Source organism: Phaethon aethereus (assembly GCF_964289735.1).
Source record: "Phaethon aethereus genome assembly, chromosome: 2".
NCBI lineage: Eukaryota > Metazoa > Chordata > Aves > Phaethontiformes > Phaethontidae > Phaethon > Phaethon aethereus.
This window is the reverse complement of record NC_138582.1, coordinates 81930843-81955789: the sequence shown is the minus strand read 5'-3', so window position 1 is coordinate 81955789 and position 24947 is coordinate 81930843. Positions and strand designations below refer to the sequence as shown.

Sequence of the window (24947 nt, the reverse complement as noted above, 5' to 3'; positions counted from 1 at the left end):
CTCCCCATCACCCTGGGCAGTCATATTCACCTGTGCAAGTAAATGACACACAGTCCCTTTCAAATACACTTTCTGTGTAGTTTTTACTGGTAGAAATTACTCTAATGAAGATAAGCAGCACCCAGTGACATACCCAGAAACAGTCTCTATGTAATTTTTTTTTAATATTTATTTTATAAAGCCTTATTAATGATGATTTACAGGACGTACCTTTCAGATTGTTGCTGACCTCTTGTCTGTTTTCTAAGAAGTCAATCAACAGATGCTGTATTGTTTTGCAATTTAGGTTGGAGTTTTTTACTGTCGATTATCCGTATACAAAATGCTATTTGGTTGAGTTTTTTTAATGTTTTACCCTCAAAGTATGTTTTGGAAATGACCCTTTGATTTGTCTTTTGTAAATTGTCTTACTTTGTATTACTGGAATAGTTTTTTCAACAAGACATTCCACTCCTTGCACTTTGTCATTCAAGGATATGATTTTAGACTGAAAGAAAGTTAGGTGTAACTTCATGCACAACCATCAACAGCACCACAGAGCCTTACTACTTACTGGGCGTAAGACAAAATATACAAACAGCTTTATGATTACTTCTTATCCCATTACATTCAAGTTTTTTATTCTTTAGCACGAGGAATGCCATTCTTCATTCCTCTTCAAGGCTTAAGGCTTCTTTTAAACTTCATTTTTGCAAAGAATTTTTGAACCAGTGGTACTTGAAGGATGTATTTCAACCGACAGAGGCCACACTTTTACAGTACCTGTACTGTACTGCTTATATCTTACATGAGAAGTAACCGCAAAGTGTAAAATAACTGACCTATAATTAATAAATGAGACTTGGTCAACTGGGGGTGTGATAATAATTATAAAACCAAACTGTGACAAGAACAGTTAATTTGATCAATTTGAATATCTGTTATTTTTAACTTCCCCTAGCATACCTATGGCTCAAATCCACTCTATCATGCTGTGACACAAAAAATTACATATTTATGTTTCATTGTAGCCAGAGAGAGGAGAGAAAGATGGGGTGAACATGTGAAGATGTCATAAATGATGAAAAGATTAAGTAAAAGCTATATAGCTGAATATACCTGAAATAAAATGGGTTTATACTGAAAGCACTTGACTAAGTTTCAAGCCCTAGGTCCATTTTTAGCCCTGCATGATCATGGGCTCTCCTGTAAAACAGGGATGATAATTTTACACTACTTTGACAGTTTCCTTTTATTCTTCTCAAGGGTGATAAGTTGTCAACAACCCATCAATATCAACACCTCTGCGGTTTCAGGTTCAAGATTTGTGAGGGCTGTCCCACTTCAGTTTCATTCTGGGTGCTTTTATGATCTACTCAAATGGTGCCAAAAATGTCAAATCCTGCCCTTTGACACAGACACCCATGAGAGCGGAGGTGTGCCCCAGCTGAGCAGCGAGCATGGGAGAGGATTGTCCTGGTCCTCTGTTGCAGGGCTCTCAGGTGCTTCTTGTTTCATCAGCAGCTGCTTCAGGGGGTGGAAGGGTGCCCAAAGGAGACAGCGGCGGTTCGTGCTCCATGGGGCTGGACACACAGTACTGGATCCTCACTGGTGACAGGCTCTCCTATGATGTCCTAAATCACTGCTGTCTCCCATCCCTCACGTTGAGGGGGGAGTGTACAAGGCTGTGTCCCAATGGTCTTTCTGTCTCCAGTTTCCCCGGCACCGCGCATTTTGTGGCATTCTTGCAGTCACGTTAGTTTGGAGCAGGATATAGGGGCTCAAGGCATCTTTTCCCTTATCCTATTGGAAGATGCACAAAACACAAGCCTGGAAGAGGTGAAGGATGAATCCTCTATTTTGTTAGATTTGTAGAAGCAAAGCACATTTTTCCCCATGATCAAGGTCTCATCACTCTGATAGACTAACTATGGCTTGTCTCACCTTCTTTGCATACAAGATTTTTTGAAAGCAACCTTTGTTTTCTGCTGTTGCTGCTTCTCTCTTTTCTTTTTTTCTTTAATTGGCCCCATTTGATCCTGTCTTAACACCAATGTAACCTCTTGTAATCTCTCTGCTCCCTTCCATTGTATTTATTCCAGCAGTCAGTGGCTTGAGGAGTATTTCTGTGTTAAGGCAGGCAGAGGTAAATAGTCCGTTTCTCCTGAGTAAAACAATGATTTCTGCACTTCAAGCCCTTCTCTACTGATAGGTGTGCAAGAGAGTATATTAGATGGCATTTCAGTAACTACAGCACTAGTTTGAAGTGTCTAATACGTCTGCTTCGGATGTCCCTTTGTGCTATCTCCATGATACCCTCTCTCCTCTTTTAGTTTGACTTGTGTGAAGCGAAGAAACACTAACTTACGGCCTATAATACAACCCCGTGACTGAACATTTTCCCTCTTTAATATTAAACTGTAACAGATGAGGCAGAAGTGTCTGCATTGGTCTTAACACAATAATCTATGTTAACACTGTTATTGAGACCACTTACACTCTTAAAGGTCTTAAAATGTTGTTATTTAGAATAATGATAATAAAAAACACACTTTCATTTGCTAGTCTCTCCCAGTCTAGAGTCCAATGCTGAATTACTAAATATTATTTAATATCAATAATATCAATCTGGTTTTCCTTGCTAATAAATTGTCTTTACTTTGCTAATAAATTGCAGAAACATGGTTAACTATAAAATGGTAGGCCTTTTCACTTTTTTAAAAAAACCGTAAAAGCCCACCTCTATCAGGGAGTTAAATCTTAAACTGATGATCTTGCTTTCAAAAGCACTTCTGAGCGTCTATCTCCGTTGTTTCACCATCTAATGTATGCGTTATCATTTTAGGACTGTTACCCCTCTGACAGTAGAGTGCATGTCTCTGTTTTGTGCACAGTCTTTACAGTCTTTGTTAAGACTGAGTATTAATGAACGTCACCGAGTGCTGTGCTGTGTCCCCACAATCTGTGCTTTCTGTAGCGCAGGAGCGGCATTTTACACTCTGGGATCTCTCTGGGGTCATTTAACCTCATGGTTATTCTTGATTTCATCGTCAAGGTACTTTGCCTGAATTATAATAATGATTTACTATGCACCTGGCATACATTTCACTTGATGTAAGATTAGGAAAATATTACAGTTCTTAAATAAATGAATTAATGACAAGCCCCACCGGAGTAACTTTCATTTCAAAGAGGAAATTGAAAAATTAGGATGTTAACTGAGGGCTGCACAGCACAATCGTGGCAGATCGCGAGGGCCAGTTCTTGTCTTTTATTCCTCTGCTCTGCTGAGGATCTTGATGAATGCTTTGGGTTTATTGCATTCACATTTCAAAATGATTCCTTTTGAAAAATAGCCTCAGCTGGGAGTAAAGCCTCAGTCCTGTAAAGTGACATGGGTTTAAAAAGAAACAAACAAGTATATTATTTCATAAACGTAATGGAACATCTAGCTGTGGTTGGTTTTTTCTTGAGTTAATGCTAGATAAGCAAAAAATCAACATTTTTGCTTGCTTCCTTCCTGTCGTTTTCAGTTGTTTTGTAACATTACATCATCTCTCTCATCTCACAAAGAGACTGAATCGAACGAATCTACAAAATGACTGAAAACATTATTATTTTGCGAAATAGCGGGCTTAATAATGAGAATATGATGTGGTATTTTCACCCACACACTGCTTTACTCTGCTTTCATGTTCTGCCAGCCTAGTTATTCCCTCCCCGGGGAATACCCAAATGGACAAAGTTTTGCCCACTCTCCCCAGAAGTTCCTCTTTAAGACGTATTTTTCTAGGATACTAATAAATAGTCAGCAATGATTATTTAAAGCCAAAGAAAGCCAAAATCATTTTTCTAAACTAGCGACTGCCCATGCTTCATATGGATAATTGCAGCGTCGCCGCTGTTGTCTGGACTGTCCTGTTCGTGCCCCACACTGCAAACTGTTAGCAGTGTCTGCAAACACCTTCAGGGTACTGAGTTTGACCTGTGTTCTGCTGCCGTTTAGGGGCCTGGCACTGGTTTTCTTGTGGGCTGAAGGGAGTGAGTGAGGTCTTAAAACCTGCCTAGATCTCCTGTTGATCTGGGTTTAGCACTCGCTGCTGCAGCGTCCGCCTCGCGGGAGATGAGACTACTGGCTAAAGGTTTCTGTCTCTTCCAGCTCTGGGCAGCCAGGGTTTGCCCCTGAATGAGTAACTGCATAGAAGAGAATTTTAGGCAATAAATTCAATTAGCCAGAAAATTCAGATGTGAACATCTGGTAATAATGCTTTTCACGCAGTTGGGAGGAGAGGAAAAAGAATCAGTGTTATGTGCGCAAGATGAATGCCTTCGTGCTACTTTCTGTGACATGCAGCGGGTGCAGTAAGAACCTTGGACTGTGTTGTGAATCTCTCTCCACTGGCCCAGTCGTATTAAAACATTTGTAAACGCTGTATCTTTTGTATTTGAAAATGTTAGGCAGTAGGAAAGGAAAGGTAATACACACTGAAAGACGGTGTCGTTGACATAAGTAGTGTGATGTTCCCACATTTTGAATGGGCAATAAATATATTTGCAACTTTTTCAAGCAGTGTAATGTTCTAGCATGTATGCCATCGATTTCTTTCTATTCATAACTCTTCTGCCAACTGCTTCTCTGATTTATTAGGCTGATGTGTGAATGCAGAGGATTTCTTTCCTATTGTAGAGCATATTTTTTTATTACTGTTACCATCATCCAGCAAGCCATGGTAAGACTTTGCACACTATATATAGAAATAAAATAACCTAGGTTGATATCAATATCTGTAATTTGATGCTTTCTTAACATATCTGTACTAAAAAGGTTGGCAGCAAAATTATTTCAGTAAGGTGAATTGTAGTCCTGATAAAAAGGCCATGCCATCTAAGGTAAACACCATCAGCTGATGTCCAAAATGTGTTTAAAAATACAAAGCGATGGCTGTCACTAAGCTACCAAGAGTCGTTGCAGCAGAAGGCACAGGTTTGTAGAGGCATAAGGACACCTAAGGCTCTAAAATTAAAATGCCTACCTGTCTATCCAGCCACTGCAAAAAACTATTTGAAGTTGCTTGAACCAAAGAGTCCTTAATGTAAGCTCAGAGTCAAATTATAGCAAAGCTGCTGAAGTCGATCCTGCTCTTCTAGGGTTTACACAGGTATAACTCAGAGTATGACTCATACCATGTAAGGAATAAAAGAAAAAACAAGACAATTAAAAACAAGAGATAAAAAATGATCCATTTGGAAATTCTGAAATTTTGTACATTTTTTTACTGGTCGTGGGCCAGATTCTCTTTGTCCTCGTTCTGGAAAAGTACTACTCACTGATAAATGGCTGTCATGTCTGAGGTTGGTACCTTGTAGAGACCTTGGTTCAGGCAGATATGGAAATGCATTAGATCTGTGAGATACAGCTTGAAAAGTTATTTGGACTATAACAACGTTTTTTGGTTTCACAGAGAGATTTGATTTGTTCCTGCATACTCATCTGTGTAAAAAGTAGGGATTGTAATGCCCACTGTAACAATCATTTAACGTATATGACGAAATAGTTAATACAAAATGATGAATAAACAGTAGGTCTGAGTTTGAGCTGTTGCTGAAGGGCTGGTGGGAATGCTGCCCACCAGTGCCAGCAGCACTGCTGGATCTGGCTCTTCGCTTCCCTAGACGTGCTGCAGGCACACGGTTTAACCAAGCAAAGCCCGAAAGAAAGGGGCATACTCCTGCCTCCACACACGCAAAAGTGTTACAGGGTTTTGGGTGAGGGCTGGGTTTTTGGTTGGGTTTTTTTTTTGGAAACTGCTACTTTGCTATTCTTATGTCCAGGAGCAACTGAAAAATTGCTGCAACTCACAGGCTTTCTGGAATAGTAAGCAGAGTGGTGGTAGGAGTAAGCCACCACTGCTGGCGGTGAGGGGGCACTATTTTTGATGGTTATTTTGCTTGTTCCTCATTTCTGTATGCTTTTTCTGTATTCTGCTGATTGAAAAAGAGAGGTCTTGAGTTATGCTGGATAGCTTTTGGAAAGTGTCATCTGAAGCTTATTGGCGGTTCAACAAACAAATGGAAGGGTGAGTCTCGGGAAAGCAACAGAGAACAAAACAGAGAACACTGCTGGGGCTTTCTGCCAGTCCTGGATACTGCGTGTAGTTCTGGTCCTCCCCTATTTCAAAGAGTATGGGAGATTTAGGAAAAAATCAGAAGGAAGTTGTGGATTTTAGAAGGCAAAGAGAACCTGAGCTAGACAAAGGGAAAAAAAAAACCTCAAACCAGTACAAGTGTATATATATGTATACACACACTTATTAATACATACCTTTATATATATATTTTTGCATATTGAACCGTGTGTACTGCAGAGTACATTAGATATGAGTCAGGTTTACTTGTGCTGACTTTTACTCCCATTTGTAATACTCATGTAAATGGGAAGATGGAGGAATGATTCTGCAGTGCACTCCCCTTTGCACTGGAGCTCTTAAATTACAGGTCGTAGTCGTAGCTGTGCCACAGACTGCCTTTGTGACCTTTGGCAAATAATTTAATTTTATCTGCCTGAGTTTGTTAGCAAAACTTCCCTCCAAGGAGGAATGTTGTGAGAATGCATTCATTAGCTTTTGAGACAGTGACTGGCCCGCCAGATACTTCAGCTTTAAGACACAAAATTCTCCCATGACCGAGAGATTCTTTGGAGGATAAGACATCAGTTATAAGGAGAGATTACCTCTTCTTTAAATCACAGTAGAGAATGTCATGGGAGCAGAGATTATCAGGGGGAAGTATGATGCTTGATCTAATAAATTGTAAATGTATTTTTAATCTGAGAAGAAGTGGTGTGTTGTTTATTCTGTGAGGCAAACTATGTGAGATATCTACAGCAAGCATCAAAAAAGGATATTTTTTTAATTTCCAGTTAGAGCTGAAATGTCAGATAGAGTTACTCTGTTGTTTGGGCATCAATGACTGAGAAAAAAAAAGAATTTTCTGTCATTTGTGTTCTCATTGACTAAATCCCACTAATAATGCGCTTAACTGAATGTAGTTAACTACAGCTTCAGAAATTTTCATCTAACAGTAAGCTGATGTCCTCTGTTACTGTTAGAATATTTGGAGTACTGACCTACCGCATTTGTCTAAAAAACTTACTTTTTTCTTTACGTTAAAAAAAAATGTTGAATTTTCTATATCTTGTTTAACTTCACTAGGAATCTGGTTACAGGAGTGCCAGGATGTTCTTAGGTGAAGTATATATATGTTGATTTTTTTTTACCCAATAATAAATGTAATCCTTCATTCTCAAATAGATGCTTAATTCTTTTTAAATACCAAAAGTAAATGATCCAAACCCATGGCGTTAATCATCATTTTTCATTTAACTTCAGCCAGTATTAGATCAGTGCTTGAGTAATGCCAATGTCTTTTACATCCTAAATTAGTATTACTATTGCATTATCTATAAAGTTCACACTGCTGAACCTTCTTTAGTATTGAACCTTCTTTATATTTTTTGACTGTTTCAAAAAACAAAGACCCCGAATCAAAATCAAGTAATTTGAATACCTTCTAAGGGCTTTGGCTTGTGTGTATTTTTCCTAATTTGTGTGTGTTCCTCAGTGTTAGTTTATACCCCCAATGCTGAGAAGCTTGGTTAATAATGCAGCTCAGTGCCGATCTGTTCATTTTAGGAGATACTGCTTTTAACAGTGGGATTGAAAATCACTTTTCTGATACCTTCACAGTCACACGAACACTTTAGGTCAGCTCTACGCCTCAGTTATTTGTATGATCCCATTAATGCTTGATGTTTAGATTTAGAATAGGATGTTTGTGTCAGCCTACAAATTAATATTTTTAAGAGTATTGGGGTAAACTGCTTTACTATTATAGGTAACTTATACCTAGCCAGAGATATTTTTAGTGAAAAATAAAATCATGCTAAAACCTTGATTTGTAATAGGCGTAGCCTTCCTATGAAGCATGAAAAACAAAAGGTATCACAGTGCAGAATACATTAAGGCTCACTGACTGAGGAAGCAGCAGATTTATTCATACTTTTTCAGGGCAGTTTTGGAACATGATTTTGAGTCATCTTCTGTTCGGAACACGTTTTCCAGTCTCTGTTAACCCTGCATGTAGATCCCAGGATCTAAAGGGATCGCTTAAGAGACACAGGGAAAAACAAATGTATATTCAATAACAGAAGTAGACTATTCACTCCCAGAAGAAAATCTGTGAGTATTGACCCCATGCTTCATGTCCTCATGTGTTGCGCAATCATTCCTCCAAACACCTACCTGGTTTCTATGGACGTAGAAAAAAGATCCTCTTCCTTCTCCAGTGCGCTGCAGTTTAGTACACAGAGAGAAAGTCTTATTTAACTTAAAGCAGAACATTGTGTTATGTACCAGTGGCTGAATTTCTTTAAATTATGCCTGTACAGAGCTTTATGTTGCCTTTGTGTCTGATCTAACAAGTCCTTAATGACAGTTCTATAAAACCATTCTTAAATGGGACCTAGATCCAAACTGTGATTTACATTCCTTAAACAAATTAGACTTTGGAGCTAATGCAGAGATTTGCATAGCAATCCACTCTATTTTAAGCTAAAATTGCTCTGCACTTTTTTAAATAGTGGCAAATTTAAATTACCACTTTAGCAAATTACTTTGCTAATGAGACTAAATTACCCTATGATGTTAGAGGTAAGTTTGTCTGCAATAAATCGCACATGCATTTGCAATGTACAGATTTTGTATTGTCTACCTGCTGTTCCATAGGCACATCAGAAGAAACAGTGGAGAGGAATTAAAGTATGAACCAGTACATTTTTCCTAAGAGACTTATTGTACAAAATACTATTTGCATCCTCTGTTTTGGTGGAGATTTGTTTTCTTCCCTTCATATCCATTTTAAGTTTCAGGAATCAGCCCTCTGAAACTAGATTGCAATGAGGCTGCCCATCTTCCAAACCCTTCTCCAAAAAATACGGTGGTTTTCTTCCTCTTAGGTGAAAGTCGTTTTAGTAATGTTAACAGGGCCAAGCTAAGTAACAGAAAGGTCTCCTGGAGGGGATTTGGAATTGCGGTGAAAAAATCTAGAAATGCAGTAATTTCACGGATGCTGTGTATAACCAGTAGGTGCGGTCAAGTTGCTGTGCGAGCAGTGGCCTCTTGGACTTCCCTTGAGTGCCCTGGTCTGGGGGGGGCACCGCTCTGCTCAGTCGGTGAGCCTGAGAGGAGCGGGGTGGTCGTAGTCCAAGAGTGTCTCAGAAATGCCATGCTGGCTGCCACTGTTTAAAAAGCCTTTTGACATTTCATTCTGCTCACTTGTAGCTTCTCTTTCCCGCACCCGGGGAACAGAACTGCTCACGGTCCATTCGCCTGTGAAATAATAAGCACTTATTTTGCTAGTTAGAAACCTGGCATCTAAGAACATTCAAACCAATTACTACAAAAAAATTTCAAGAAGACTTAAATTGAATTGTCCTTTTAATTTGGGGGTTATTGGATATATACCATCATCTGTGCTAGCAGTCAGTTATTTTTTAGTTCTATTGTATATGTAACACAACGGCATTAAAAATAATTCCCTGTGTTTAAACACTTATATTTTGATATATTGAAACATGCTTTCTTAATAATGGAAATGTCACAGAACAAGTGGTGGATGATGAAATGTGTTATGTCAATTAAGCAGACAATTAATATCTATGATGTTTCAGAAGGCTTGATTGTTGTTAGATTTCCTTCACCTCCTGTGGATGAAGAGTTATTCAAAAGTGATTATTAAGAAAAATGTGGAAAGTAAGCATTTAACTATGAATTAATCTTTGAATTAAGACTGTGGAACTGTTAATAGTGGAACACAATGTCTTATTGGGAAGAGGAGATTGTATTATTTTAGAACCACACTTTATCACACAGTCTCTAACAATTTTTGTCGCATATTCTTAATCCTCTTCTGTTTCCATTATATTTTACTTTGTAAGGCACAGTAGTCAGAATTAAATGCAGGAGAGGATGTTCCAGTTATACCTACTGGCAAAATTTGAACAATATCGCAGATACCCACTTGCTGAGTATAAATAGAAGAGGAAGGGTGTTTTGGTTTCTATCACAGCAATATTTTTAGGCTGTGTTGGAATACTTCATTATCTAACAGTCTTTGGATAAACTGTTCAAAACTTGAAGCTTCACTTTTCTTCCTTTTGTATCTCCCCATCCCTGGAAACATTCAAGGCCAGATTGGATGGGGCTCTGAGCAACCTGATCTAGCTGAAGATGACCCTGCTCATTGCAGGGACCTTGGACTAGATGGCCTTCAAAGGTCCCTTTCTATGTTTCTGTGATCTCTAGCTCTGTTTTTTCCAAGAGATTGAAGAGTTGATTTCCATTAAGCAGTGATTGAAAGAAAGGAGTTTGCTTCTCTTCTTCACTGCTGGGAGGAATAGAATAAGTTTTATTTCAAAATAGAGTTCAAAAACGTAGTAATAGCCAAAATAGCTAATGTCAATTTGCTTTGATTTTGTGTCTGCTGTTGCAAAGACATAAGCAACAGCCAGATTCCAGGGCCAATTTTCTGATACCTTGATACAAAGAAAGATCACTCACCTGTATTTTGTTCACATTTGAGAAGTTGTCATCCTTCTAGATGTGAGAAGATAATACTTTTGATTATGAATCAAAGCATGAATCCTGCTCACTCCAACAGTTCTGGTTATCCTCACTTTTTGGGCAAACCTTCCCTTCCCTGGGAAGCTCACCAGTCAGGCTTTCACATCCGATTGTTAGACTTTAAACAGAGAGCCTGGAGGAATAGCATGGCTTCTGTGCTGAATCTGTGACAGGTAGCATGTTTTGTCAATTAAGGTCATGGACTGTAATGCTGTTACTGCTTACATCTGACAATAATTCAGTTTCAAGCTGTGTAACAATTCCTGCAAGCTTTGGCATGCATTTGTCATGAAAAATAAAAGGTAAATTAAGAAGGCTGCAAAATTTCCTGGAATACTTGCACTTTGTTTTTTAATTTTTTTTCCTGAGGAGCCTCATGTTCATAAATTGTCCTTCTGTCCCTTCTTTTTAGAGCACAGAAAGTATCCCTTGATCAGAGTTGTCTCAAAAAGAGGAAAGGTTGTATTTAACCAGTGTAATACAAAACAGGGGGAAGATACTGAAAGCTGTAAATGCAGACATCTTTCCCAAAGGAGCCTAAATATACCTCGGGAGAGGTGTCTGGATTTTTTTTTCATGGAGCTCTGTATTTGATCCACTGACTCCAGTGCGTCCTTTGTACAAGAGCAGTGCTTGAATGCTGCATGAACCACCTCCTGCCACCTGCGTGATTAGTCTTAGTAGTCTTCAGAGTGATTGGGACCAAACTCTTAACTGCTGCTTGGAAATGGAGCAGGGCATGTTATGGTATTGCATCAGAAGGTGGGCACTCCTCCGTTAGACTAGTTTAACAAGCCAGCTGGTGATTTCTCTTGTTCTGTATCCTTCAGTAGGCATGACACAAGGCTGAACATGTTACCCAGTTAAAATTTCAAGCATAGTGTAGTATATACTAACCTAAATTACATATCTACAAAGCCAGTATAATTAATCTGATACCCGTCATCCTAGAAATAAACAGGTCCCTATTAACTTTGTTAGGTATGTATGTTAAAGAAGCGTAGATCACACAACAGATCAACACAAACATGCGAACAGTGCCTGCACAGGCACCCCATAAACACAAAGCAGTGCTCATGCAAACATAAACAATAACACGTGGTCCTTAACCTCCAGCTAATTGGGCTCAAAGCTTGCTGGCAGGTCTCATGTCGCACACGCAGACACAAAGAGGTCTCTCTGGTAGCTGGCTCAGACCTTTGGTCTGCCTAGTAGCACATCCTCAGACCTTGGTCTCGCCAGTATCTATCCCCTAGGTCTACGGTGTCTCTGATAGCTGTTTCCCAGATCTCCTGTCCTGCTCATCAGCTATTCCAACTCAAGGTTCACTAGTGTTACACCCATCCAGAATGAAGACTGTCCTCATCCAGGCAAATCGTTAGGAGTTAGGTTTAATAAGAAGATAAAACAGTGATCAGACACAGGGTTTGGCCATACAAGCATACTGAAGCACAACTTATTTATACATGACCAGCTTCATTCATCATGCCCTTCGCTGTTATTTTCTCATGTTGTTCCTCCCCCATACGTGTGGATGTCTCCCTTTTCCTACCTTTGCTTTTCTGCCAAACACCCCATAAGTTATGCATGTTGCCACAATCCCTTGAAAGCATCCCATAAGCATGCTCTTTCCCATAGGACCCGTGATAATGGTTCCTCCAGCAGCCCAACAACCAGTGATCTAGCAGACCTGGTCTTTGGTATTGTCTCATGTTCTGTAGGGTTTGTGAACATAAGTGTGGTTTATTATTTTTACAAATACTATTATTTTTTTCCTCTCTGATTATATGCTGCACAGCCATAGACCAGATGTCCTCACAAAACAGATGTCCTTACATTCCAGGTATCTACATACCCTCCACATCCTACATTTCTTTTCTTTCCATCCAATCTCTTGTATCAAATGCGAAAAGCAAGCTGTCAAATAATTCTTATGCTAAAATCATACAGTAAGCAAGTATATCTATATTGTTTCAGACATATCATCAATGTATTATTGACTTGTTTTACCAATGCATATGCTTCAGGCTGGTCACATGTACGTACTGGTAGATTAAATATCTAACAGCCCACTGTCATGGAAAATTTGTTGTGGTAAATACCATTGAATCAAAGGTTGGTCTTGAAACTGATAAATTACATTTGTCAAAGGCTCTTGGCTTGAGACATCCAGGCTCTCCTTATTAGGAACATAATTAACATCTTCACTGCCTCCAGCACTGGTCTGAACCCCTTCTCAAGTCCAAATTCAAATTGTATCTTTATAGTGTGGATACAAATATGTTCTTGGATGCAACGCAAAAACAAACTTCATACAGTGCCAGATGAGAAGACTCTGGTATCAGACTGACGTGAGTGCACTCTTAACTGGTCTGTGGACCAGGGAGTCTGGCACCTTTTCCTGTCCTGTCTGTGTCATGGCATCATGGGACTTTGACAGAGCAAGTGCTTCTAACCAGCAAGTGGACAGTAACATTAATGGTGGAGGGCCAACTTTAAGAGAAAAGTTTAAAAATTTCCTAGAAATAGGAAACATGTGATTCATCAGACGAAAGCAGCTCTGTGCATTCTTCCATAGAAAATTTTTCATGGCAAAACGCAGGTAATCTCCATTCTTTCAGTTTTTATTTGATCAACATAGGTTTACACTACATAGCATAGGTTCCTAATTTATTAGGAAAGCTCAACAGAATGAATTCAGGCTGCTGGGATTCCCGGTCCTGATAAGATTTGCCGTGCGTTCCATAATTCCACATGTGAAAGAACGCAGCTTGTTTCCTTTATTTAACAGCTCTCTAGCATCATCTTCTGAAGACATACACAAAATATTTCTAGTGAGGAAAAAAAGGAAAGAACATTCAGAAATTAACAATGTCCATGGATTAAAAGAGTCATGAGGAACACTGCAACATAGATTCACCCAGCATTTCTAATACTTCTAGCCTGATCCTCTTTCTTTTTTTTTCTTATTTTGAGAGGAGGCAGTGTAAAAATGGGATAATGTATTCAAGACAGGAAGAATAAACATTATGATATGACTGGGAAAACTCAGTTGTGCTGCAGAGTTGAAGATCATTTTTCATCATCAGGACATCAGAAGTGGCTACTCTGGGATTGGTCATGTGAGAACAGAGTTGGTCTCCTGTATCTCCTGATAACTTGGTATTATCATAGAATCATATGATAGGGTAGTTTGGGTGGAAGGGACCTTTAAAGCTCATCTATCCCAAACCTCCTGCAATGAGCAGGGACATCTTCAACTAGATCAGGTTGCTCAGAGCCCCATCCAACCTGACCTTGAATGTTTCCAGGGATGGGGCATGCTGATTATTTGGTCGTAGCAGGCAAGCAGACTCCGCCATATTCCATTTTCTTTTTTCCTACATGTAGCAAGTCTGCAGCCACTGATGTATCAATAAATATTACATTAAGAAATGTTCTCTTCATATAAAGTCAAGAGAAGGAGTGTCTACTAAAAGTTCTCGGAGTGGGGGGCGGAGATTTCATGCCCCATTGTTGCAAATTGCTACTTATTCACCCATCCTAGTATTCTTGGCAAAGATGTTTGGCAATACTACTGCTGAACTCACTAGAGCCATGATAACTTAGCTCAGCTGAGATCTGCCCCAAGAGACTCGCTAGGTCAGAATTGTCCTCCAGGCTGCAGCTCTCACTCCATAAAGGACTTGAACAAATCACTTCCTTTGCCTCAGTTTCCGTAAATGTAAATAACTAATGATAACATTCATCACAGTCTCACAATTTGTCAGACATAATTAAACCTGCTGGAGAATATAGTATTAAACAGCTATATGGATATGTGATGGAAAAACAAAGATGGAGTGAGGCTTCTGGTGAATAATAGAATTTTTTGTTGGAAAAACAAAAACAAAGCAACACAGTAATTCAGATAAAGAACAGCATCAGAAACTGAGCTCCCAGTTGTGAAGAATCAGCTTCATCTCTGCCTGCCTGACACAGCTAATTTGCCAAGTATCTGAGCCTGAAAATTCAAAGAAATTTTGAAAAATAAGTTCTGTCTTTCCCAGGTAAGAATAGGTCCTTTCCTTGGTAGAATATAAGAAATTTTGTTGTTAGGTAGTGTTATGTAACATCTGTTTAATTTCTGTTGTATTACCCGTATTTTTTTTCTGACAGAAATGCATTTTAGATGAATAGTTAATGCCCTTGCTTTATAAGAAAGTATCTTTGAATCACTTCAGTCTGGGGCTGACTTCAGCCTCGGAGAGGAGGAGCTGAATGAGGTGAATAGTAGCGTGCTGTCAGATACCATGACTGAAAAGGGGAAGTACAGCTCAGGAATACCGGCTGAACGTGGCGGAATCACACATTTTCCCTTAGAAAGGAGCAGAAGATAGCAAACCCTGTTGCCTGAGAGTGTCCTGAGAAGCTATGAAGGAAGCTGAGACTTGACAGTGTCTGAGAGGGAGAGTGGGAAAAACACCACAGGCACAGCATGCCTCTGGATGTAGGCAGAGCCCTCTGAGTCTTCAGATGAATTGTAGTGCACTGAATGATATTTGCTAGAAAGTAAATACTTTTTCTCTCATTCATAATATTTTTTTCCCAGTGAAGCAATTAAAATACTTATTGAGCATATTGTGCTTTAAAAATACAAAACACAAAGATCAGCAGGCATGTTTTCATTCTGTCATTCCGGATATTACTCATCATAGAATCATAGAATAGTTGGGGTTGGAAGGGTCCTTTAAATGCCATCTAGTCCAACCCCCCTGCAATGAGCAGGGACATGGTCAACTAGACCAGGTTGCTCAGAGCCCCGTCCAGCCTGACCTGGGATGTTTCCAGGGATGGGGCATTGACCACTCCCTGGGCAACCTGTGCCAGTGTTTCACCACCCTCATTGGGAAAAATTTCTTCCTTATATCTAGTCTAAATCTGCCCTCTTTCAGTTTAAAACTGTTAACCCTTGTTCTATCACAACAGGCCCTGCTAAAAAGTCTGTCCCCACCTTTCTTATAGTCCCCCTTTAAGTACTGGAAGGCTGCAATAAGGTCTTCCTGGAGCCTTCTCTTCTGCAGGCTGAACAACCCCAACTCTCTCAGCCTGTCCTCACAGGAGAGGTGTTCCATCCCTCTGATCATGTTTGCGGCCCTCCTCTGGACCCTCTGCAGCAGGTCCATGTCTTTCCTGTGCTGAGAGCTCCAGAGCTGGATGCAGGACTCCAGGTGGGGTCTCCCCAGAGTCGAGCAGAGGGGCAGAATCCCCTCCCTCGACCTGCTGGCCATGCTGCTTTGGATGCAGCCCAGGATGTGGATGGCCTTCTGGTCTGCAAGTGCACATTGCTGGCTCATGTCCAGCTTTTCATCCACCAGTACCCCCAAGTCCTTCTCAGCAGGGCTGCTCTCGATCCTTTCATCTCCCAGCCTGGATTGATACCTGCGGTGTCCCTGACCCAGGTGCAGGACCCTGCACTTGGCCTTGTTGAACCTCATGAGGTTCACATGGGCCCACTTCTTAAGCTTGTCCACGTCCTTCTGGATGGCATCCCGTCCCTCAGGCGTGTCAGCCGCACTGCTCAGCTTGGTTCATACTGGAACAACTCATGTATTTTTTAACTGCGTTCTTTTTTCCATCAGATCTTGTTTCTTTTTGGAGGTTGAAGTGTGAAGCTCAGTGCTTGGTTCACCTTTTGTAGAACTGATGCATAAATTTTTGTTCCTAGTCTGCTTCAATAAATGTTATCTATTTTGGTATGCAGGTGGCTCTTCATGTAGTATGATTGGTTTTGAGAATCTGCTTAGTAGAGGAAGTAAACGTATTTTAATCTGAAGATTAAATGGTGACAGACTATAAAAACAAGTGAACAACCAGCCGTACTCCCTACCCCTCCCAGATAAACTTGATAATTTTTTCCTGGCTTGGAAGGGAGCAAATTATTTCATTGCAAGTCGTCCTGTTCACACGGGTAAAGTTTTGACCAGTGAGTTGTATTACAGCACCTTTTCTCTTTGATCTGTGTTTCTGGTTTCTAAACTGAAAGATGTTGTGGTTTCTCTGAGCAGTAGAAGCATGGTCTCTCAAAAAGATTGATGAACTTTTCCACCTGAAATTGATATATTGTACCAATGTCCATTCACATCTCTGCACTCTCCATGTAGTGCCAGCTGCTGTATATTGCTCAGAAAGTTGGGCATGATATACTGATATAATGCCTGTTCAAGGGAAAATATCTTAGTTTATCTTTAAACACTGTCACTTTGGTGTTTAGCCCAAAGCTGTGTTGTAACTGTATATACACTATAACACTTCAATACTGTAACGTCTCAGTATATACACTTTCTAACTACAAAACTGCTGTATTACTGGATCTTGCTGATATTACAAAAAAAAAGGAATATGCCAGGTAAGCCAGTAGAAGAAAGAGAGAACTTCTGTTTTTTCAGTGAGTAATTTTGTGTAGCTCGATTTTATAACCTCAAAGGCTGAATCATTTTTCAGTCTTTATTTGCGGTGAAGCTCGTGTTAGATTCGTGAAATGCCATACGTCAATTGTACTCAAATATTTTGAAGTTAATAGATAGAGCATGAATTTCTAATAAACTTCAGTGCACTTTGTTTAACCATTTCCTACTCCGAAGCTTCCGCCCTGCAGAGAGCCTCAAGAACACATGCCCCTGCAAGAACAACTAGACAAAGATTTCAAACCTTTGTCATCATAAAGTTTGATTCTAGAATTAAAGTTTGAACTTTCCCTGCAGTTTTGAAAACACTCTATAGCTGTCTCTTTTAGTGTTTTAGGGGAAATACTACTAGAGGTGGTAAAATGGCAGCCAAAGTACCTGGTTTGCTTTGTGCCTTATCCAACAACACACATGGAGAAACATTTTGACAGAGATGTCTATATAATTTGAAGCTATAGCATTGTACTCCTTGGACGTTAGTTATGAATCAGTCTAGTTTCCTAAAATAATATCCAAGACTGGTTACTGTTTGAGGAGCAAATAGTGCCAGAGAATAATAAAGATGGATTTGTTGCAAACAGATTTTATAATAAATTGTTTTTGGTATTCTTGACCCTCTCGATCATTTGCCTCAAACATTTTTGTGTTTTTTCTAGAATGATATTTTATATAAGATAGTGCATTATAAATTTATTTTGTAGGCTACCTTAAGAATGAATAAGACTTCTGCTCTTGCATCACTTAAGGGTCTCCCTCAGTCGTAACAGAACAAGATTTCCATGATTTATCCATCATCCTTGTCTTTATATTTGTACAGACTTACTCCTTTTCCTTTCATCTTTGCTTTTCCCAGTTTTGTTGATACCACATCCATACAGAGACTACAGTAGCTGCTCACATTCCAAGTAATTAAACATAAAGGGAGGGACTCCTAACAAGTTTGATGCATTAAGTGCTATTTTTTGTTTGCTGTAGTCTTATAGTTTTTCCTTTAGCTTGTGGTGTGTTACACTCTGAAGCAGATGATGTTTCTCCAGTGCAGGAGAAACCCTTGCCAAGGCAAACCTTGCTGAACCTTGAGAAACCGTGATGAGGCAACACTCTTGACTAACTTTCGGCTGCTTTTACAAAGGTTCAGGTTTGTCATTGTACAGTTATGTCGCCACTGAAAAAGTAATAGGAGGAATCAAAGCAGTGTATCGTAGCAGCTTTGTGGGGCAACCAGAATACCTTTGCTGGAGCATAACCTGCAGAAACCACAGCTTAATTACATTGGGTAGCATATATAATGCTAGTGTTCATTCCCTAATTTTATGATTGTCACTTTGACCTGTTTCAGATAAGAAGACAAGGCGGAATACAATTACTGGTGGACCTATTGGACCATCGGATGACAGAAGTCCACCGTAGTGCCTGTGGAGCTTTGAGAAACTTGGTATATGGGAAGGCAAATGATGACAACAAAATTGCTCTGAAAAACTGTGGTGGCATCCCAGCATTAGTACGGTTACTCCGCAAGACTACAGATTTGGAAATCAGAGAACTGGTCACAGGTTTGACTCTTTCAATACTTTTTGTTCAAACTCTACATAGGCTCTGCAAGCACAGTTCTGTGCTGTGTGCTACTTGCTCCATCAGTAACCGTATTTTATTACCATTATTACCATGTTCTTTTCCGTAACAAAACACTTTCAAGCCCTTTTGGATATATGTGAAGTGTGGATAGCTTTATTCAGTATCACGCAGACAGTTTACAGATGTAGACATGGTTTACGCTTACATTTGCTGGTCACTTTGTTCTTGGTTAGCCATGAATTTTCTTGCAGGAGATGTGTTCCATACAGAGATACATTGTGGTGGGAATCCTCTGCTCTCCCTCCTGTCTGGTGGAGGGCTGCACATGCAGAAAACGGATTTTACTGAATTTTCTTAGAAGCTGTTACTCAATTCTTTTATATCCTATATAGTGAGAAGGATGATTCTGTTGTTGTTTTTTACTTTTCTCGTGGTTCTGATATGAAAATGGAAAAATGTTGGAGAGATGGACAGCATCATCCTCTGAAGACTTTTTTCAGAAATTTGCTAGCATGTTATGTGATGTATGTTAGACGCAGGGTATGCAGGTGGTGGTAGAGTCTACTTCTTTTCTTGATATAGTAGAATTTGATCTTTTTAAGATTGTTTGGACTTTTTCCCTTACAAAATTCAAGGTGGATTTTTTTTTCCCCAGAAATACAGAAAAGCTGTCAAACAGCCCCAGTCTGAAATGTTTGGAGATTTTCTTCGCCTTGGCCCTAAACTATCCCATTTAAAATGCAAAACAGAAGTTAGAATGTTCTTTTTATTTTTCACTTTGTTATTTCGTTCTATTTGATTGCTAACATCAATGTGGAGATTAATTTAATGCTACCAGTAAAGAATCTTAAGATCCTTTGATTATCGTATTTTACAACGCCTGTATTTCCATTGTGATTTTTGTACTAAATTAAGTAAGACGTTCTTGTTTCTGTCATAGAAGCATCAGAGTACACACTACCATCTATGCTTCTGCAGAAATTACTTACCCTTGTTGGTCAGGCCTCATTTAGGATACAATTGAAAAGATTATTGTCCTTTGGTTGACTCCAGGTTCCTTCCTTGAGGGTGTCTGAATAAACTGCGTGGTGTTTATTAAATATAGATTTTTATATGTAATTTTGTTTCTTAGTTACAACACCTATCATCTTGTACTTGTTAGGCAGAATTAATGGGGCAGAGATACTGGGTTACACAAGCTCGGATGGTGCCTCCCGCAGAGTGACAGAATTACTGACAGATCTAATAAAGTGTAACCACCGCTTCAGATTCAACATACTTGTTTGTCTCTTGGTTATGTTGTCTGTGTCCTGGCTCCAGGGAACATTCTGCCTATTTATTCTGCGTAGTAAGTGGCAAACTGCTAATGAAGATCAGCAGTACACCTCAGCAGTCGCCGTGGCAGTTCCCATGCTCTCTGTAGGCAGAACACATCATGTCATTAGGTCATTTAAACAAAAGGTCCTAGGCTACAGCTTCCATTCCTTCCATTGCACGGTATGTTGTTAAATTTTCCTCAGTTCTCACAGAAAGAAAGGGCGGGAGGTGCTAGCGTGCCCTCAGACTGTTACTTCCCAAGAGAGTCGGCACTGGCCATCGATGGCAGTAACCAGCCTTTGTACGGGCAGAGGCAGCTCCCGCGGATGGTGAGCCTCAGGAGCGCTGGACATCTGTGAAAGGGGAGCGGAGCGAGATGATGACCCTGAGGAATGGAATCAAAGTCAGTGATAGAGCAGGGTTTTATTCTTGGGCCTGCGTTTGTGTTTTGTTTATTGTTTTTAAGCAACCAGTACATCCCAGAAGGCCACTGATTGCCCTGGCCTGGTTTTGTGCCTCTCAAAATGCAAATGACTGGTCCAGTGATTTGAAAACGTAACCCTGGTGGTGGTAGTAGTCTGCAAAGCTCCGTTCCAAAGCAATGCTTGTAGCTGCTCCTCTCATCTTGCATCTCTTAGAAAACAGTCTGGAATCGCGCATCTGGATCCGTTCTCGTTTGCTTTCTTTGTAAAGCGTTGTAGTGTGACAGCTGCCCCAGTTGCATTCCTTCCCTCTGTCCTTTCTGGGGAAGGAAAGATAGCAGCAGCTGCCTCAGTCACGAAAAAATTTGGCTCAGTGGTAGGCACAAGGGGAAATAAAAGAAGCTCCTCCTGCTTCCCATCAGCCTTCCTGAGTTGAGGTGGCAAGAAGAGAATTATTTCAGTAGTGCCACCATAGCGTGAAGGAAATTCAGGGAAAATAATAGCAAACTCCTAAAAGTTTTAGGAGTAAACGTAATACCTTGTGTCTTTCCATCTCGTGTTCATTGTGCATCCTGTCTACGTAAAAGCTGCTCTTGTTTGTTATTTTTAGAGAGGGGACAAAGTTCCTGCCTGCAGAATTCATATAGGCTCTGTCATCGCCGCCCCTAAATACTCCCCCAGCATTTGTCCTCAGAGCACTTCTCTTAGGTGGGGAAGTGTCATCACCTCGGTTGTACAGGTGGGGAACCGAGCCTATAAAGTCTAAATGACCTGTCCAGCAATCTGGCAGGACGAAGGTGTGAATCACTCTGAGTAGACACTTAGCTGCGAGGGAAGAAATACGGGCAGGAGGGTTTTTCAGCAGCTCAATTTGTCTGAGCAGCCGCGAAGCATTCGTCGCCTGCCCCAAGGACCGTCCAGCGCACACCCGCCAGAGCGGAAGTTCTGATCTCAGTTCCTTCCTCAAACATGCTCATTTTCTTCCTTCTTGTTGCTTCTCGCTAAGGAGATTAGAATTTCAATTTCCAGCTATCTCAAGACTGGTTTTGGAAGTGAATTTAAACCTGCAGACCAGCTTTCTATCCTCGCTTGTGGGGATTGCCTTCAGCCGTTTGTGGCTTTTCCTCTTTTCCAGAGATTTCTTTCTGCCATAAGCTCTTCAAAATGAAGTTTTTCTCTTCTTCCTTTATCTCGTCCTTCTCCTCCTTGGTAGCAGAGGACTCAGGCTAATATTGGAAAACCTTACCATGCTCGAATTTTTGGACTGGGCAAACTGAACCTTACTGCAAAGTGATACAGCTTCAAGCCTTTCTCACATGGAGCGAATGCTTTCCGTGCAGGCTCCCACGTAGAAACCATGAGGGAAGTTTGCTGCCTGGCTGTTATGAAATTCAATAGTCTTAATGCCCAGGAAATACTGAAAGAAATATTAAAAGATTACACTTCCAGAAACACTTCCACAATCACTATTTGTTACAAGAAAAACCTGGATAAACTGAGGTATACTAATGAATATACACATTTATGCAAAAGGGAAAACTCTTACAGAAATAGAGATTTCAGCGTGGCCTACAGCCTCTCGTAATTTCCAGAGAGTCAAGGAGAACTTGAATTACAATATCTTGTTTCGTGTAGGTCTGCAAATGAAAAGAAGTCGGTTTAAGCTGGATGCACCATACTTAATTTAGCCATCTTTTCGCCCCAGTGGTGTGCTACTAGTTTCCACAGTGGCCTTTATTAATGGGAAAAATAAAAGCCTTCTATTTTAAAATAGTTAAATGTTAACATTTTCCTAATAAACATAAATAGAGAAGAACACAGTACAAAATTGGCACAGATCCCACAGATGGTAGAAGAAAATGTTTTCACTTGTTAATAATGCCAACAAGTAGCTGATTTGTGACTCCCTTGCCTTTCCTGAGTTGCAGTTAATTGTGAACCCTTCCACTAAATTCAATTTTAGCATTCTTTCTATTTGTTTTACTATCAGAAAAAAAAAATTACATGAAATGTGTGAAGTGTTAGCAAAGATAACGTAGGAATCCTGTTGATGCCTTGTGGAGAAGGTGAGGTCAAGCAGCTGTTGCTAGATTCAACCTACACTGGCTCCTTGTTCCATCACGTCCATCTGATAACTGGGTACCTATCACACACAAATTGATTTAAACTGCTATTCTTCTCCTTTTGACAAACAAAATCCATCACAATGAGAAACACAGTTTCTGCCTAAGAACAATAAGCTAGCTGAATTAGAAACAGCTCCATTTAAAGAGGCCCCTTATATGACTATCACCCGTTTTCAAACTGTATATACCATATTTGATAGAAAGGTAAAAGTGGATGATCCACTTTTAGAAAGCACATGATGATAAAGAAATATAGCTATAAATAATAACAGGAGAAATTGTTTTCTCCTGTGCTGGCAGTCAGCCTGCTGCTTATTTTGGCTGACATTAAGGTGTCAGAGATTTAACCACCGTCTACTGAAAAATACATAAATCATTAAAATTATCACATTTATAAAAAGATAATATCTTAAAAGCATAAACTATCTAATACTATACATATATACTATAGATAGATAGATAGATGGAGACTCTATTTCATTCACATTTTTGTTCACTGAATCAAAAAGCGTATATTCCATTCCTGCAAAAAATTATAAGATGTTTTGTACATAATGTTCTTTTCAAAGAAGCATTAGGTGTCCAAGTGTATTTGGCCTACGGTCAGACTGGACAGGAAAAATTTTTCATTTACTTCCCAGATTTTGGATTCCAATATGCATTAGGATTGTCTTTAATTTCAGCTGTGGCCAGTTTATGTTTTGGCTTGGTTGGTCCTCTGTTGTCACCCTATGTTATGCAACATTATTATGTAGTTTTTTTACATTTCTGTTCCGTCTTCAGTAAATCCAACGTGTTTATAATGAGGTAATTATAACCTTATTGATAGTCTGTCAGTGTTACTGAAAGCAATTATATGTTGTCCTCCTTATATGTATCTGGTTTGAGGTAAATGCTGCAGTTTAAACCTCCTCTAGATTGCATACTGCTTATTAGTATGTGCATAAATTGTTGGCAGGTTGGTCAAGACACTCCAGAAGGTCCCTTTGAGCCTTGCCTGTGTCTTTGCTAATCAGTGTAATTGCAAGTTAGTGAGCCTGCAGTGATGTGTAAAACAGGTTTAAGGGAGTATTCTATTTAAATGGACCTTTTGGCTTACTCAGTGGAAGACTTATTATGATTTATTTTTCTTTTTAGGTAATTCTGGCCATTTCTTTAGAATTTTTAACTTCCTGGTACAATGGCAATTCTTCTGTTGGGGGTTCATAAAGTAAAAATCACATGCCTGTAGTTGTTTCATATTTGTGATGTTATTTTCTAATTGGACTTTGTAAGGTACTACGCTTGTGAATTTTTGTATAGTAAATCATATTTAACAGTATTATGGCAAAGGGCTGTCGGTTTAGTACCTAGGATCTTGAAGCAGTTTATCAATTTAATAATATTCTGCAAAAGTGCCCTTGACATTAGCTTAGTTACTGGAGTGTGTAAACACAGATGTGAAATTCTAATGCGATACAAGCCTTTCATTTAGAGGTGTGTTGTGGTTTAACCCCAGCCAGCAACTAAACCCCAGGCAGACGCTCGCTTACTCTCCCCACGGCAGGTTGGGGGAGAGAATTGGAAGAATAAAAGTGAGAAAACCCGTGGGTTGAGATAAAAACAGTTTAATAGGGAAAGCAAAAGCCGCGCACACAAGCAAAGCGAACCAAGGAATCCATTCACCACTCCCCATGGGCAGGCAGGCGTTCAGCCATCTCCAGAGAAGCCGGGCTCCGTCACGCGTAACCATTACCTGGGAAGCCAAACGCCATCACTCCAAATGTCCCCCCCCTTCCTTCTTCTTCCCCCAGCTTTATATGCTGAGCCTGACACCATATGGTAGGGAATGTCCCTTTGGTCAATTGGGGTCAGCTGTCCCGGCTGTGTCCCCTCCCAGCTCCTTGTGCACCCCCAGCCTGCTCGCTGGTGGGGTGGGGTGAGGAGCAGGAAAGGCCTTGGCTCTGTGTAAGCGCTGCTCAGCAATAACAAAAACATCCCTGTGCTACCAACACTGTTTTCAGCACAAATCCAAAACATAGCCTCACAGCTGCTATGTAGAAAATTAACTCTATCCCAGACAGAACCGGCAGAAGGTGGCAACTATTTGTAGCCGTATTGCTCTTTGGAAATTTGATTTAAAAATGAGTAAATGCTGTTTTATCCCCACTCTGAGATGGCTTTACCACAGACTTAAGTAAAGAATACTCAAACTCTTCCATGATTTGCATTCTTACAATGTTCTACCTTGATGTAATTCTTAAAATATGTATTATATCCCCTTTTTTTTCAGTTTTATATTGGATGTTATTCCAGTGTTGATCATAGTAAATATCCCATTTTTTAATTATATTCAAGTTTTGTAATGGAGCAATGCAAGTATAAGGAAGCCGGGCCAGTGAAAGGCCTAATTAATTAGCAGTT

General features: G+C 39.9%; 1 protein-coding gene across 1 annotated transcript in view; it reads left to right on the top strand.

Moving 5' to 3' along the window:
- Positions 1-24947, top strand: part of CTNND2 (catenin delta 2) — a gene marked incomplete at both ends in the record, with an annotated part of 569531 nt that overhangs the window by 396581 nt on the left and 148003 nt on the right. Inside the window, one exon of the mRNA XM_081996266.1 lies at positions 18444-18657. Within this exon, the coding sequence (XP_081852392.1) occupies positions 18444-18657 (214 nt within the window). The remainder of the gene's footprint in view (positions 1-18443; positions 18658-24947) is intronic.